The sequence below is a fragment of the Muscardinus avellanarius genome, assembly GCF_963383645.1.
Source record: "Muscardinus avellanarius genome assembly, chromosome: 9".
Lineage (NCBI taxonomy): Eukaryota > Metazoa > Chordata > Mammalia > Rodentia > Gliridae > Muscardinus > Muscardinus avellanarius.
In genome coordinates, this window is record NC_137795.1 from 99,875,588 (window position 1) to 99,891,886 (window position 16,299).

The following is a 16,299-nucleotide window of genomic DNA, read 5'->3' on the forward strand; positions in this document are numbered from 1 at the left end:
GTTTTAGATACCTAACCTAGAAATATGCTTTCTTATTTCACAATCTCCTTATTCCCTTATTTTCCTCACCTACTTCTTTCTTCCTCTGTATTCAGGTCTACTTAGAATCAGAGATTACCAAACTTACTGGCTCATCATAACCTTTATTTTATTTATTTTTTTTGTAGTACTGAGGATGGAACCCAGGGGCGTTCTATCACCAAGCTACATCCCTAGCCCTATTTTTATTCTTTATTTTGAAACAGGGTCTCACTGAGTTGCAAAGGGCTTCACTGAGTAGTAGCTGAGGCTGTCTGCAAACCATGATCCTTCTGTCGTAGCTTCCCAAATGCTGGGATTACAAGTGTGCACCACCATGCCAGGCCATAACCTTTATTTATTTATTTTGGTGGTATTGGGGTTCCTGGAAACCCCTCTACCTCCGGGCTACACTCCCAGACACCGATTTTTTTTTTTTTAATTTGGAAACAGGGTCTCCTAAGCCAGTGCGGCTGGCTTCAAACCTGCACGATCCTCCTGTCTCCGCCTCCCAAGCGCGGGGATTACAAGCGTACACCACCACGCCCGGCTTCATAACCTTTACTTTTAATTTAAAAAAAAAATTTTTTTTGTGGTACTGGGGATTGAACCCAGGGGCATTCCGCCTCTGAGCTACCCCCCAGCCCTATTTTTTTATTCTTTATTCTGAAACAAGGTCTCGCTAAGTAGTGGAGGGCCTCACTAAGTAGCTGAGGCTGTCCAACAACCTGTGATCCTTCTGTCTCAGTCTCCTAAGTACTTGGGATTATAAGCACGTACCACCACGTCCATAGACCATAACCTTTTCAAAAAAAAGAAATTATTCAGTGCCCCTTTGGCAGTTCTACCACCCCTTTTATTTTTATTCAATGCCTTCCAATTGCACTCTAGGCTACTATCACTCCCTGGATCATTCCACTCCTGCCCTGGAGAGGGCAATGTAACTGACTTTGGGAGTCTAAATGGAGAAAAAGCTTATTAGTTGAGGAAAAATCATAAGCCACTTGGAAAAAGTCCCCCCCCCACCCCCCGTGGTACTGGGAATTGAACCCAGAGGCATTCTACTTCCTAGCTACACCCCCAGACTGGTTTTATTTCTTATTTATTTATTTATTTATTTATTTATTTATTTATTTAATTTTTTGCGGGTGTGAGGATGGAACCCAGGGGCATTCAACCTCCGAACTACACCCCCCGTCCTGTTTTTTATTCTTTATTTTGAAACCGGGTCTCACTGAGTTGCAGAGGGCCTCACTATAAGTAGCTGAGGCTGTTAGCAAACCGTGATCCTCCAGTCTCAGTCTCCCAAATGCTGGGATTACAAGTGTGCACCACCACGCCCAGCTTATTTCTTATTTAAAAACAGGATCTCACTAGGTTGCTGAGAGTCTCACTAAATTGCGGAGGCTGTCCTTGAACCTGCAATCTTCCAGTCCCAACTTTTCAAGATTAGGATTACAAGCATGTACCACCATGCCCAGCAAAAGCCATGTATAATACCTATTTTTCTAAACTAATATTATATTTTGTGATTATTTATTTATTTATTTATTTATTTTATTTTATTTTTTGGTGGTACTGGGGTTCCTGGAAGCCCTTCTACCTCCGGGCTACACTCCCAGACCTATTTTTACATTTTTTTATTATTTGGAAACAGGGTCTCCTAAACCAGCGCGCGTGGCTGGCTTCGAACCTGCGTGATCCTCCTGTCTCTGCCTCCCAAGTGCGGGGATTACAAGCGTGCGCCACCACGCCCGGCAGTGATTATTTATTTATATGTCTGATTCATCAACTAGACTGTGTCTTCTTACTAGAGCCCCTCCCTCAAAAGAAATGAGAAAATGCTTCACAGTAAAAAGTGAAAACAAAGTCTGACTTTGGAATTTATCTTGAAAAAATAAAATTAAAATTTATAATAAAGATTTTCTTTTAAATTTAACAAAATTTAAGTTATAGTTCCAACTAGAGAGAATCATTTTTTGTTGTTATAAGGCCAAGCTTATGACAGTATCAAATGAAATTCCAAATCTCATATTCATTTATTAAACAACAATCACAATTAATTTCATAAAAATCTTAAGAGGATTTCATGAATTTTCCCAAGGGTCTCTAATCAATCCTTGGATATATAAGCCATTTCCGTCCTTCCTTTTGTTCCTTCCCTCTCTCACTCCCATTCTCCACTGGGGATGGAACCAGGGCCATTCTCTCTCTAAGCTACGTCATCAGCCCAATTTCTTTCTTTCTTTCTTTTGGAAACAGGGTCTCATTAAAAGTTACTGAGGCTGATCTTGAAGGTGTGATCCTTTTGTCTCAGCCTCCCAAGTACTGGGATTACAAGCATACATCACCATGCCCAAGTATAAACCATTTTCATTTGAGAATAAAGACTTTTACAGAGATGGTGTCAAAGAAAAAAAATTAGAATAACTTTGTAATTTGGCACCAATGAAATATTTCATATCATTAGAAAAGATGATAGGCTCTTCTGACCTGGGATTCACATAAAGCCTAACACTTAAAATACCGAATAAGTGAAAGATGGTGCTTATTTCTGATCACTCTTATGAACGTAGCAGAAAAGGAACGCATCCTGTTGCCTCAGTCCTAGCAGTTCTGGATACTCACATCGATATCGACGGGTTCTATGGTGTTTATGTGCACATTAGGCGCGGATGAGGACCGGTCTCGTTGTCCAAACTGATTTCGATGATCTTCATCTGCTGGTCTGAAGGGCTGTGGGATGGGAATGGATTTTGAAGGAGACGGACTGGTGAGAACTGGGGGCCTGGAAAAATCAAGTTGTTGGAAGATAAGATTCAGAACTATATAAAAATAATATAAAAATGGAAGATATAAAGATTTGCTTAATATAAAAATCTTAAAAATAGCTGGGTGTGGTGGCACATGCCTGTATTCCTAGTACTTGGAAAGCTGAGAAAGAAGGATCACAGGTTCAAGGCCAGTCTCAGCAATTAATCAAGATTCTCAGAAACCTAGCGACACCTTGTTTCAAAATAAAAAGTAAATGGCTAAGGGTAGAATACCCTGGGTTCAATCTTTGGTAACAAGAAAGGGAAAAAAAAAATCTTAAAAATAAGCACTGAAAATCCAGCCTAAATAATGGTTTTATAAAAGCACTAGTTTTATTTTATTTTGTTTTTGGTGGTACTGGGGATGAAACCCCGGGGCCTTCTACCTCTGGGTTACAATCCCAGACCTATTTTATATTTAATTTGGAAACAGGGTCTCTTAAGCCAGCTGAGGCTGGCTTTGAACCTGTGCGATCCTATCTCAGCCTCCCAAGTGCGGGGGATTATAAGCGTGTGCCACCATGCCCGGCTTAAAAGCATTAGTTAAAAAAAAAAAAAGAATATACCTTCAACTAGTACTGCCAAAGCTGCTTTACTAAATTTCTACTGCTGGTTAGAAATTATTTGTGGTTAATCAGCTGAAGAAGCAACTATCCTTTAAATTTATATAAAAATACTGTAAGTAGAGAATGATTGAATAAAATATATTTTTCTAACTTTGCCATTTCTTGATATCTGAAGTTACTAAAATGAAAAATTTATGAAAAGTATTAGGAAATTACAAATATTTTGAGAATATAACTTGTGCATTCCAGGACCTAACAAATATACCCAATGCTTTTTACCAGAGTTGAATGAAAATTCTGAACAGAATCAAAAGATCACTTCCAAATTTAGACGCTCAAACTATAAAGAGCCTGTCATTTTCTTTCTTTCTCTCTCTCTCCCTCCCTCCCTTCCTCCCCTCCCCTCCCCTCCCCTCCCCTCCCCTCCCCTCCCCTCTCCTCTCCTCTCCTCTCCTCTCCTCTTCCTCTCCCAGTACTAAGGACTAAGCCCAGGGACACTGTACAACTGAACCACACACCTCGTCCTCCTCACTTTTGATTGGGGACAGTGTGTCTCACTAAATTGCCAAGTTGGCCTTGAACTTGTGATCTTCCTGCCTCGGCCTTCTGAGTTGCTAAGATTATAGGTCTGAGCCACCATGCCCAACTTGTTTTACATTTTAAAATTTTGATTATCATGACAAATTATTAATACCAAAGATACAAGAGAATCATATATCAAACAGTGAAGAAAATATTTTAAAAATTGCTTTTTGACCATACTTCCAAACTAGGTTACAGGGTGACCTACTTCAGTGCTGTAATAAATGAAGTCTATGACCTCTCATTGGTTCTAAAATGAAACTGACCCAGAAAACCTGAGTACTGAAAATAGATGGTAGGCATCTGTAAGCAGTCATCAGGAAGATGCCCTGGAGAACGAGGAAGTGCACCTTGGCAGTCAAAGGAAGACTATCTCACGGAGCTCCATCAGGACCAATGAGTTACTCAGCGCTAACGAGCTCTTTTCACATAGTGGTTATCATCCCACCAGCTACACAAGCTCTCTAACTAATCAATATTTTTCAGTCATTATTAGGCCAGAAAGACAAGGCCTTTCTGAAGGAATAAAAAGACATATTTGAGGGGAGAGGGTTTGGACAGGAATGGTACAAAAATATTGTAGGAAAAGGAATGCAGAAAGGTTTTAAGAGCAACGGAAGCTCAATAGTGACAAAAGCCTCAGAATAAAGCAAGACAACAGCATCTGAATCATGTCTGTTTACAGCTGTATTTCTCTGAAACACAATATTATTAAATACAATTATTAAGGATAGGGGAAAATAAATTCATTTATTAACTACATGAATGTACTTATAATTGATATGCAAATGACACAATATTATGTGCTAAGGATTGTTAATGGCCCAATTAGAATTGCAGGTAAGAATAATGGAGCTGGACTTTGAGGAAATTAGCAAGCTTCATGTGTCCTTTCTATGTTTTCTAGTTATTGAAAAATTTTTACTTTGTGACAGACTCACTCTTGCTTTAAGCAACAAATACATGCCCTTTGCTAAGGAATTTTGAGAGAGGTTAAAAAAATATAAAAACGACAGTTTAAAAACAAAGCTTTGAGCCAGGAATGGTGGCGCACGCTTTGTAATCTCAGCATTTGGGAGGCTGAGACAGGAGGATCCAGGTTCTTGGACAGCCTCAGCTACTTAGTGAGGCCCTCTGCAACTCAGTGAGACCCTGTTTCAAAATAAAAAATAAAATATAGGGCTGGGGGTGTAGCTCGGAGGTAAAATACCCCTGGGTTACACACCCAGTGCTGCAAACAAAACAAAACAAAACAAAACAAAATGAAACACTGGAAAATGCACTGACAGTTAAACAACTTATAGACTGAAAGTCTAAGGGCAACAGTGAACTTTACATCAAGAGTTAAAATTGAAAAAGCCTATATTAACTAGAACTGCACAGAAAGTTTAATTAATATAATAATTGATCTGATATAGGCAGAAGTGGTGGTAACTCATTCATGAAATGAGTTAGGACTCTGAGAGAAACATAAACTGGAACAAATCAGAGATATTATGCAAAGGACCTTGATCCAAAAGCAAGAAAAATAAAAAACCTGCATATAATCTGATGAATTTCATCATCAGATCTAAAGAAAACAATGTATATATTAGAAAACGAGAATACCTGCCTATCAGGCGAAATCAAAGGGAAGATTTTTCCCTTTCCCTAGAGGGAAAGGTGTGCCTTGGGCCCAGAGAGGCAACTTATCTAGCAAGTATATATTACAATTTTTTTTTTTTTTGGTGGCACTGGGGATTTAACCTAGAGGAGGCATTCTACCTTGTGTGTGTGGTACTGGGGATGTAACCCAGGGGTCTTTTACTCCGGGCTATACTCTCAGACCTATTTCTTTTATATTTTGTTTGAAAACAGGGTCTCACTAAGTAGCTGAGGCTGGCTTCGAACTTGTATGATCCTCCTGTCTCAGCCTCCCAAGTGCAGGGATTACAAGCGTGTGCCACCACGCTGCCCATATATTACAATTTCGGAGACTACTTCAAGTTAGCATACCCTGATGTATTAAATATCAGTGTCCTAATTCAAAGCTTAACAAAAACAATCTTCTGATTATAATTTGGTTTCTTATAAATATCTTCCAAAAGAGGAATGGGTATGGCCTACACAACACAAAAAGTCTGTTTTATATAAGAGATATTTCTCACAGAAATGAATTGCCTGGTATTCTGATTTAGTCTGTTTATCATACCCAATGTATTAAATATCTGAACCATGTCCTAATTATTATTATTTTTGTGTGTGGGTTTGGGGATGGCACCCAGGGGCATTCTGCCTCCGATCTACAACCCCTGCCCTATTTTTATTCTTTCATTTTGAAACAGGGTCTCACTAAGTTGCAGAGGGCCTCACTAAGTAACTGAGGCTGTCCGCGAACCGCGATCCTCAAGTCTCAGCCTCCCAAATATGCTGGGATTACAAGCGTGTGCCACCATGCCTGGCACCATGTCCTAATTTCTAAGTTTAACAAAAATAATCTTCTGGCCGGGCGTGGTGGCGCACACTTATAATCCCCGTGCTTGGGAGGCGGAGACAGGAGCATCGCGCAGGTTCGTAGTCAGCCGCGCTGGCTTAAGAGACCCTGTTTCCAAATAAAAAATATACAAAATAGGTCTGAAAGTGTAGCCCGGAGGTAGAAGGGCTTCCAGGAACCCCAGTACCACCAAAACAAAACAAAACAAACAAACAAAAAACCCCAAAAAAACAAAACAAACAAACAAACAAAAAACCCCACAAAAAAACCTTCTGACTTTGTTTACTATAAACTAGTATATTCCCAATTCATCATTTCTGGGAACTAATACAATTAAGTTTCTATACTGGGAAATCTTTACCTGGACCAACGTAATTTATACCCTATGGAATACCCTGACAGACATTTTACTGACTTTTTTTTACAATGATACCTTTTTACTGATCTTGTTGCAAACATTGTTAAAGCAGTACCAAATTAAGAATAGAAAGAACGTTAACACTCTTCAATACATTTCCATTAATCTAGATCTCATTTCTAAGCTAGAATATTTAAAAATTTTAAAGCTAAAGTGACTACTTCTGTTCAGTGATATGCAAATGTTAAAATGACTTCTCCTAAGTTTATATATTCTTCAGCATTTTAAAAAAGTAGAAAAGGTGGTATCTCTTACTTTGTATTCAAAACTGGGAAATATATTGTTCTTCCAAAACTTCTTGGTTACATCCATTATTATATTTGTTTCATGGCCATTATAATTGTTATCACAACTAGTAACAGAATGCAAAGGAGTTTTGATACTGAACATCAAAGACTTCTACCTTTACAGAGGCAACCACATACACTGATACAAAAGCATCAAGAAAAGATTGCTCAAGACCAGAATCTACTTTAGTTTAATTATAATTTAAATACTTGTGGCATTGGCACATGGTTTCTTAAGATAGCATTCCTTCACTGGAAGGCAAATGTTCTGAATTGTTACCACTATCCACCTTCAGAGAGGGCAAGCTAATTTCATTAAGGTGTTCTGTAGCTCTGCTCACAGAGCTGGGACCTGCATTAGAAAGGCATCTAGGGCTACAGAATCTGTGGAGAAAACATCATAGCCAAAGAATTAAAAACAAAAACAAATGATCATTTTTTTTGATCATCTAAAAAATACCCTGTTGCACAGGAATAAAGTGAGTCTACCAGCAGAGGTAACTATTACAACCAGACAAAAGAACACAGTGGTTGTTTTTTCTAGTGTTCCAGGCTGATGAACACTCACCCCTTCCTTAATATAAAATTTCTCTTTTTTTTCTTTTTTGTTTTTGGAATTGAGGATTGAATCCAGGGTCATTCTACCTCCAAGCTACACACCTAGCCCCTTTTACTTATTATTAATTAATTAATTTATTTATTTATTTTTGTTGGTACTGGGGTTCCCGGAAACCCTTCTACCTCCGGGCTATACTCTCAGACCTATTTTATATTTTTTTAAATTTGGAAACAGGGTCTCTTAAGCCAACAAGGCTGGCTTTGAACCTATGGGATCCTCCTGTCTCCACTTCCCAAGCGCAGGGATTACAAGCGTGCACCATAACGCCTGGCTTCTTTTTACTTATTTTGAAACAGGGTCTTGCTAAGTGGCTGAGACTGGCCTCAAATCTGTGATCTTACTGTTTCAGACTCCCAAGTATTGGGATTACAGGCACGTGCCACTGTGCCTAGCTTATAAAGTCTTTTGCTAAATTTCTTAATTTATTAGGTCTCCAGAAAGACTGGCTTCATAAAAATTACAGGTCTAAAGCCGGGCGTGGTGGCGCACGCTTGTAATCCTCGCGCTTGGGAGGCGGAGACAGGAGGATCGCGCAGGTTCGAAGCCAGCCGCGCGTGCTGGCTTAGGAGACCCTGTTTCTAAATAAAAATATAAAAATAGGTCTGGGAGTGTAGCCCAGAGGTAGAAGGGCTTCCAGGAACTCCAGTACCACAAAAAAAAAAAAAAAAAAAAAAAAAAATTACAGGTCTATTAGAAGTGTCAATGTACCATTCTTACCTTGGTATGCAGAAGTCTTAAAAAAATAGCAACAGTCTGTGGAGAGTGAATGTAATTGGGTAAAAACTGACAATAAATATTCTTTTTTTTTTGCGGTGCTGGGGATTGAACCCAGGGGCATTCTACTTATGAGCTATACCTCCAGCCCTATTTTTTTATTATTTATTTTTAAACAGGGTCTCACTAAGTAGCTTAGGCTGGCCATGAACCTGCGATCCTCCTGGCTCAGCCTACCAAGTACTAGGATTATAAATATGCACCACCACGTCCCAGATGACAATGAATATTTGTGAATTAAATTTCTCCGGAATGTTCTAGAATAGAATGCTGTATGGGAACTTAAACAAATAAGCTTCTATCTGGATATATCATAAATAATGTTGTCTCTAATCCACTAGAGAAAGCAGACCTGGCTAAGACAGAGCAAACTAATATGCACTTGACTCATCATTACAGTCTTTTTCTACTATGAAGCTTAAATGATGCTAGTGCATTGTTTTTGAAGTAATTTCTCTGCTTTATCCTCTACAACTGACAATACTGTTTTTTTCTTTTTCACTTTATGAAGCCACACCTCTGCATTGCTACATTCTCTTCAGACCTTCATTGCTTCTCAAACTTTACTACCTGGTTGACATTCTTCACCCTAGATGTTTCCTTCTTGATCCGTCTGTATTTCACTTCAAAGTAATATTTCACTTCAAAGTAATTCATTCTTTTTTTTCTTTTTTGGTACTGGGAATAAAATCGATGGACATTCTACTTCCAAGCTACACCCCCAGACCTTTTTACTCTTTATTTTTTTATATTAATTAATTAATTTATGTATTTTTGCAATACTAGAGATGAAACCCAGGGGGCATTCTACCTCCGAGCTACACCTCCAGCCCTATTTTTTATTCTTTATTTTGACAAAGTCACACTAAGTTGTAGAGGGTCTCAATAAGTAGCTGAGGCTGTCTGCAATCTATGATCCTCTTGTCTCAGCCTCCCAAGTATTGGGATTACAAGCATGTGCCACCACGCCTGGCTTGTCCATTAAGTTTTCCTGAGCAGTCTGTTTTACTATTCTTCCATCTCTTATAAATGTAAAAACACTGCCGGGCGTGGTGGCGCACGCTTGTAATCCCCGCGCTTGGGAGGCTGAGACAGGAGGATCGCGCAGGTTTGAAGCCAGCCTCAGCAACTTAGTGAGACTCTCAGCGACTTAGTGAGACTCTGTTTCCAAATAAAATATGAAAAAAATAGGTCTGGGAGTATAGCCTGGAGGTAGAAAGCCTCTGGGTTCCACCCCCAGTACCACCAAGAAAATAAAAAAATAAATATATAAACATTTATGTCCTTAACACATCATTTAATGTACTCTTATCATAAATTACTTATTATAAGTATATATACTATTTCAAAATTATTTGTAATTGTCTCATGTATTAATGCTATTTTTGTAACTGAAAGTCCTATACTTCCATATCTAGTACTGCCTAATAAAAGGATGAATACAAGTCAGAGATTAAAAACTATCTGCTGCTTGACTTTTTTCAGGACAGGTCCTAAAACAGTTTATGCCAGTTTTAACCACATTTCTGTACCAAATGCATGCAAACATCTGAATGATGTGATAAAATACATTGTTTGAAAAAAAGTTCCTTAATTTAATAGTTCAAATGTTGAGAAGGTTTCCAATCAACACAAAGATCTAAAAGAAGGCAGTTCAAATAGTATGTCGCTGAACAGCAGGAGTGAAATCATACCCCGTAGACTCTGAGGAGGGTGCGGAGGGGGGAGACCCAGACGTCAGGGCGGTCTCTGCTAAGGAGGGCTCTTCCTGTGGTAGTGGGTGGTGTTCAAAGAACTTGGAGACAAACAGCAAACTGTGAGGCAAAAACAAAACAAGACAAAACACACCTAACTTGTGCAGAACCCAGAAGCTTCGGTACACCAGAATACATAGTTACTGGAAAAATCTGGGATCAAATTCCATTTTCATAACCATCGGCTAAAATTCAATTAGTTGTATTTTTGTCTAAAGGCTTATTAAAAATTATATTGTATTTTCAAAGGCAAGCTCAGAATCTAAAAGAATTGTTCTAGTCAGCAAATTTCTACATATTAGAGAGGGAAAAATCATGCTTTATGTTAAAGAACTAGAAGAATCAGCATTTACTGCCAAGTTAGATTATCATTATCACTGAAAGAACAGAGTTAAATGAAACATAAAAGGACCTTTGCAGCAGCAATAATGATAGAAAAATATAGTAGACTTAGGCTATCAGGAAACTCTGGCATAATGCAAAGAGAAACCTTATAAAGAAATAAGGTGTATATTAAGATTTTATATCTTATTTTTAAATAACCTGGGGGAAGAGGGCTGGAGGTGGGAGAGAAGAATTGAGTCGGAGAGAGAGAATACAAAAATAATTTATAAAATAGCTTACAGGATCAGACCCCTCAATCTGTGATTTTAAAAAAATGATAGTAGTAGCAGGGCGTGGTGGCGCACGCTTGTAATCCCTGCGCTTGGGAGGCGGAGACAGGAGGATCGCGCTGGTTCGAAGCCAGTCTTGCTGGCTTAAGAGACCCTGTTTCCAAAAAAATATAAAAAATAGGTCTGGGAGTGTAGTCCGGAGGTAGAAGGGCTTCCAGGACCCCAGTACCACCAAAACAAAAGTGATAGTTAATTTAACTGAAATGATACTTCATCTCCTCTCCAAACTATGCAAAACTGACTTCTATGGACTACAGATCCTAGTTATCTTTAAAAGAATACAAAATGTAAATTAAACGTAGAGCTGAATTAGAATTGCAATTTGGGAGAGAAACACTGGCCATGCTACGTGTTACTCTCTAACGCGCTCTGACTTGGGAGACTAGTTTCACATCATGAAAACTCATATGTAAAATGGTATAAAAGACAAGTTCTCTTTAGATTACTTACTCAAGCTGGTCATAATTAACACACATCAGTGGAACCTCTGTACTACAACGCTGGTGAAATTTATAACCACACGTCTGGCAGCGAAAACCCTGGAAAAGCAGCTTTCGACAAAAATCACAAAACGCTAAAGTGAAAAAAGTTTTCCGTACCTGCAAGTAAAAAATCAGAGAGGATTTAAGAAACTTGCAAGAATCCTTTTCAAAAGTGAAAGAATTTATTCTTGTTTAAAACAACAAAGTTTTAAAATATTTATATTATAAAAACTCACACTCTAAAATAAAAAAATGAAAACCAGGGGTTCAAGAGAGTGGATGGGCTACACATGTTTATATTGAATTCCAATATCCAACTTAAAATTTTAAAAGTCAGAGCAGGGCATGGTGGTGCAGGCCTGTAATCCTAGTACTTTAGAGGCTGAAACAGGAGGACTGCAGGTCTGAGGACAGCCTCAGTAAGTAGTATTTTTCTTTTATTCTTGTTATTTTGGGGGTACTGGGGGTGGAACCCAGGGGCTTTTCTACCCCCAGGCTATGCTCCCAGACCCATTTTATACTTTATTTGGAAACAGGGTCTCACAAAGTTGCTGAGAGCCTCACTAAGTAGTTGAGGCTGGCTTCGAACCTGTGCGATCCTCCTGTCTCAGCCTCCCAAGCACTGGGATTACAAGTGTGCACCACCACACCCGGCTACAGTAAGTAGTATTTTTCATCAACCTAAGTGAGACAGATTCCAAATAAGAAATAAAATCAGGTTGGGTAGCTGGGCGTGGTGGCACACACTTAAAATTCCAGTACCTAAAAGGCTGAGACAGGTGGATTGTAGGTTCACAGCCAGCCTTCAGCTACTTAGTGAGGACCTCTGCTACTAAGTGAGAACCTGTTTCAAAATAAAGAATAAAATAAGGCTGGGGCAGTAGAGTGCCCCTGGCTTCAATCCCCCGTATCACCCCCCCAAAAAAATTGGGCTAGGGGTGTAGTTTGGAGGTAGGATGCCTCTGGGTTCAATCCCCAGTATCACACACAAAAAATAAAAAAATTGAAACTCAAGCCGGGCATGGTGGTGCATGCTTGTAATCCCAGACCTTGGGAGGCTGAGACAGGAGGATCCACAGGTTCAAAGTCAGCCTCCGATACTTACTGAGGCTCTCAGCAACTTAATGAAACCCTGTTTCCAAATAAAGTATAAAATAGGTCTGGGAGTATAGCCCAGAGATAGAAAAGTCTCTGGGTTCCACCCCAAGTTCCACCTAAATAAATAAATAAATAAATAAATTTGAAAGTCAAGAAGATGAGAAATAAGAGACTGGACACAGATTTCAAGCTTGACAACATAAAAGTAGAAAAGGAGGGAATGGAGGCAAAAGGATGAAGAAAGAAGGGTGTAGTTATCTATCATAGGGTGGGCTATAAGCCCATCTTATTTTACTGTTTTTATTTTGAAACAGGGTCTTACTAAGGTGCTGAGGCTTGCTTTGCACCTGCAATCAATCCTCATGTCTCAGTCTCCCAAGCAGTGGGATTACAGGTGTGGGCCACCATGCCCAGCTAACAAATACCAAATTCTTCATAATGAGTTAAAAGTCGAAGCCTGGCATGGTGGTGAATGTCCGTAATCCCAGTGCTTGGAAGTATCTGAGAGGCTGAGAAAGGAAATCACAAGTTTGAGGACAGCCTCAGCAAGTCGCAAGATTCTCAGGAACCTAGTAAGACCTTGTTTCAAAAGCAAAAACTTTTTTTTTTTGGTGGTACTGGGGTTCCTGGAAGCCCTTCTACCTCCGGGTTACACTCTAAGACCTATTTTATACGTTTTTATTTTTGGAAACAGGGTCTCTTAAGCCAGCGAGGCTGGCTTCAAATCTGTGCGATCCTCCTGTCTCTACCTCCCAAGCCTGGGGATTACAAGCGTGCGCCACCACGCCCGGCAAAGCAAAAACTTTTAAAAAAAGAAAAGAAAAAAAAAAAAGGCTGGGGGTGTAGCTTGGAGGTAGATGTCCTTGGATTCAATCCCCAGTACTACACACACACACACACACACACACACACACACACACACACACACACACACACACACACGGAGTGAGTTTGAAAGCATGGTGGCTCCTATTTCATTATTAATGTATATTTTCAATCACTTCAGTTTTTCAAAGTTTTGACCACATCAACAGAAATAAGTACATTTTATGTTATGACCCAGGGTACATAGAATATATATATATATATATAAAAATATGTAATGTGCATTAGAATTTCGGAATCTATTACATGTAAATGCTTTTCATGATACATTGAATTGATTTCAACAGCAAAAAAAAAAAAAATTTTTTTTTTTTTTTTGCAGTACTGGGGATGGAACCCGGAGGCATTCTACCCTCAAGCTACACCCCCAGTCCTATTTTATTTTTATTCTTTTGTGGGTCTGGGGATGGAACCCAGAGGCATTCGACCTCCGAGCTATACCCCAGCCCTATTTTTTATTCTTTATTTGGAAACAGGGTCTCACTGAGTTGCGGAGGGCCTCACTAAGTAGCCGAGGCTGTCCGTGAACCACGATCCTCTGGTCTTAGCCTCCTGAATGCTGGGATTACAAGCGTGCGCCACCACGTTTGTCAGGAATCAATTTTTTTAAATTTAAGAAATGGAAAGTAATAGAGTAAAGGGAAAAAAATGAGAAAGGAGAAAACTTTGGGTTTGCAGGTAGAGGCATATGTTTGTGTATACAGAAAAAGTTTGGAAGACTAATCTATAAATATTGACCTCTGGGAGGGGTTTTTCATTCTTCTTGAGATAGTTTTGCACCGTCCTAATTTTTTTCTTTTAATAATAGACACACGATATCTGTCTGCTTAAATGTAGATCTCAAAGTTACTCACCCATATTTCACAGTCCCTTAACAAAAACACATTCATAAAAACTTGAACATTTTTAATATTTCAAAACTGCAAAGGTACATACAAAGTTGTGTGTCGTAAGCGGGACATTCTCCAATACTTCCACGTGTAATTCCTCCCCAGTAAGCCAGGAAATATCAGTGTCCCAGCCAATTGGTTTCTTCTCTCTGAAAAATGTAGACATACGCTTTTTTCGGTTATTGTACCTAAAAATACTCTTATACCTCATGCTGAAGATATGAAAATTTGTTATTGAGGGGCTAGTAATAGGGAGGTTTGGCTCCCTGGTCTCCCATCGTTAGAAATTTAAATGGCAATAAATTAAAGTTTACCCCAAATAAATGTATCACTCTTGGACAAACAGCAGGGTAAAGAGATGTACTCTTTTCTTCAAGTCAGCTCCAGGAAAGACCTACAACAGCAGAAAATGGATTGTTCCGGGGTTCCCCCCAAATAAAAATAAAAAATCACAGGTATGGACTTTTCTAATCATTTAGAGAAAAAGAGTATCCAAGGGACAATATGCCCCAGGATGTGATTAAAAATTTGGATTAAAAATTTGGGAGTCTTGAAACACTGTTAGATACCTTCCAAAAAAAAAAAGTTCTATATAAAATGTTAATTTTGATAAATGTTTTGTGAAATTATGAGTTTATATTAAAATGGGGGGGATAAAGACATATTATCCAAATAAATCATATTAAAATGATCCAAAAGTTGTAAAAAATCTCCAACCCCAATAAAGTAATCTGATCAGACTAAGAAACACTATAATAACACAAAATTATCAATGTCCTATAAGATTTCTTTAGGCTAAGTCAGTATTAATTTAGAATGTTTTTTTAAAGTTGCTTTTCAGTTCCAAAGGTCTGGGTAAAGATCCTAAAGAAAACCCCAAGTTTAATGTCTGATTTTTTTTCTTGGAACAAAATTTCACAACACATACAAACCATACCCATCCTGAATTCTGTAAACAGCACAGCACTCTGGAATCAGACCTCTCATCATCAGTGCTTTCTTTAGACTGTCTCGGACTGTAACGCCACACCTTGCAGGAACCTAGAGTATAATAAATATATGTAAGAGATAAAAGGATTTTTACATCATCAAAATATCTCATCAATTTACCTTTAATAACACCTTTTAAATGTTTTATGCACTACTAGATCAAATACAACATTATTTCTAGAGCTTACTAAAGGGAAATTATAACCCAAGCATCTATTATTATTCACCTACTTAAAGCACAATTTTTGCCTTTTATTAAATTATGATTATTACATTAGGTATGTTTTATACATGTAAAAGAACAGAAAATATAATAGGACCCACTATATCTACCAATATTCTCCACTGAGAAGTAACAAATGTCAATGTTTAAAGCAAAATCAGTTTTGATCTAACATTGTTCAAAGCTGAATATTGTATAATCCTTCAATCACAATGATGGTCCTTAAGAGTCATCTTACTGACCCTGAAACACAAGAGGAAGAAAATACTTGTTCTAAAGTATATAATTGCTATTTGTTGTTTAGTTGCCTAGTGCCCCTATTTCCTCTGGGAATCTGCCCTTCTCTAGAAATCCACATGGCATTAGAGAGGCTATCAATCAAGGGTTGCTACTTTTATAGCTATAGGTATCAGAAGCTGGCTTATCACTTTCCCATTTCCTAGCAATAGCAAACAAGTTCTTCCCTAAATGAATACATGCACATTGGTTGAAAGAAGTTCCTGTTTCTCTGTTTCTACTGCAGTTACCATGTGCCAAGAGAAGACATATCAAAAGCCCACTACACTGAAAAAATCTGACCTTAGAAGAGAGTGAACATAGGGAGATGTACAGATGACACTGGGAGTAGGGAAAGACAAGGCAAAGAAAAGAGTCCTCCTGCCAGGCGTGGTGGGGCACACGTGTAATCCCTGTACTTGGGAGGCTGCAACAGGAGGATCATTCATGGCCAAGCTTCAGCAACACAAGGCCTTC

General features: G+C 38.7%; 1 protein-coding gene across 3 annotated transcripts in view; it reads right to left on the reverse strand.

Annotated features, from left to right (window-relative positions):
* Positions 1-16,299, reverse strand: part of BRAF (B-Raf proto-oncogene, serine/threonine kinase) — a gene marked incomplete at both ends in the record, with an annotated part of 150,674 nt that overhangs the window by 52,830 nt on the left and 81,545 nt on the right. For all 3 annotated transcript variants that reach the window (XM_080701364.1, XM_080701363.1, XM_080701362.1), the window contains 5 exons: positions 2,647-2,806; positions 10,245-10,364; positions 11,429-11,577; positions 14,380-14,482; positions 15,271-15,374. In XM_080701364.1, the coding sequence (XP_080557490.1) occupies positions 2,647-2,806; positions 10,245-10,364; positions 11,429-11,577; positions 14,380-14,482; positions 15,271-15,374 (636 nt within the window). The remainder of the gene's footprint in view (positions 1-2,646; positions 2,807-10,244; positions 10,365-11,428; positions 11,578-14,379; positions 14,483-15,270; positions 15,375-16,299) is intronic.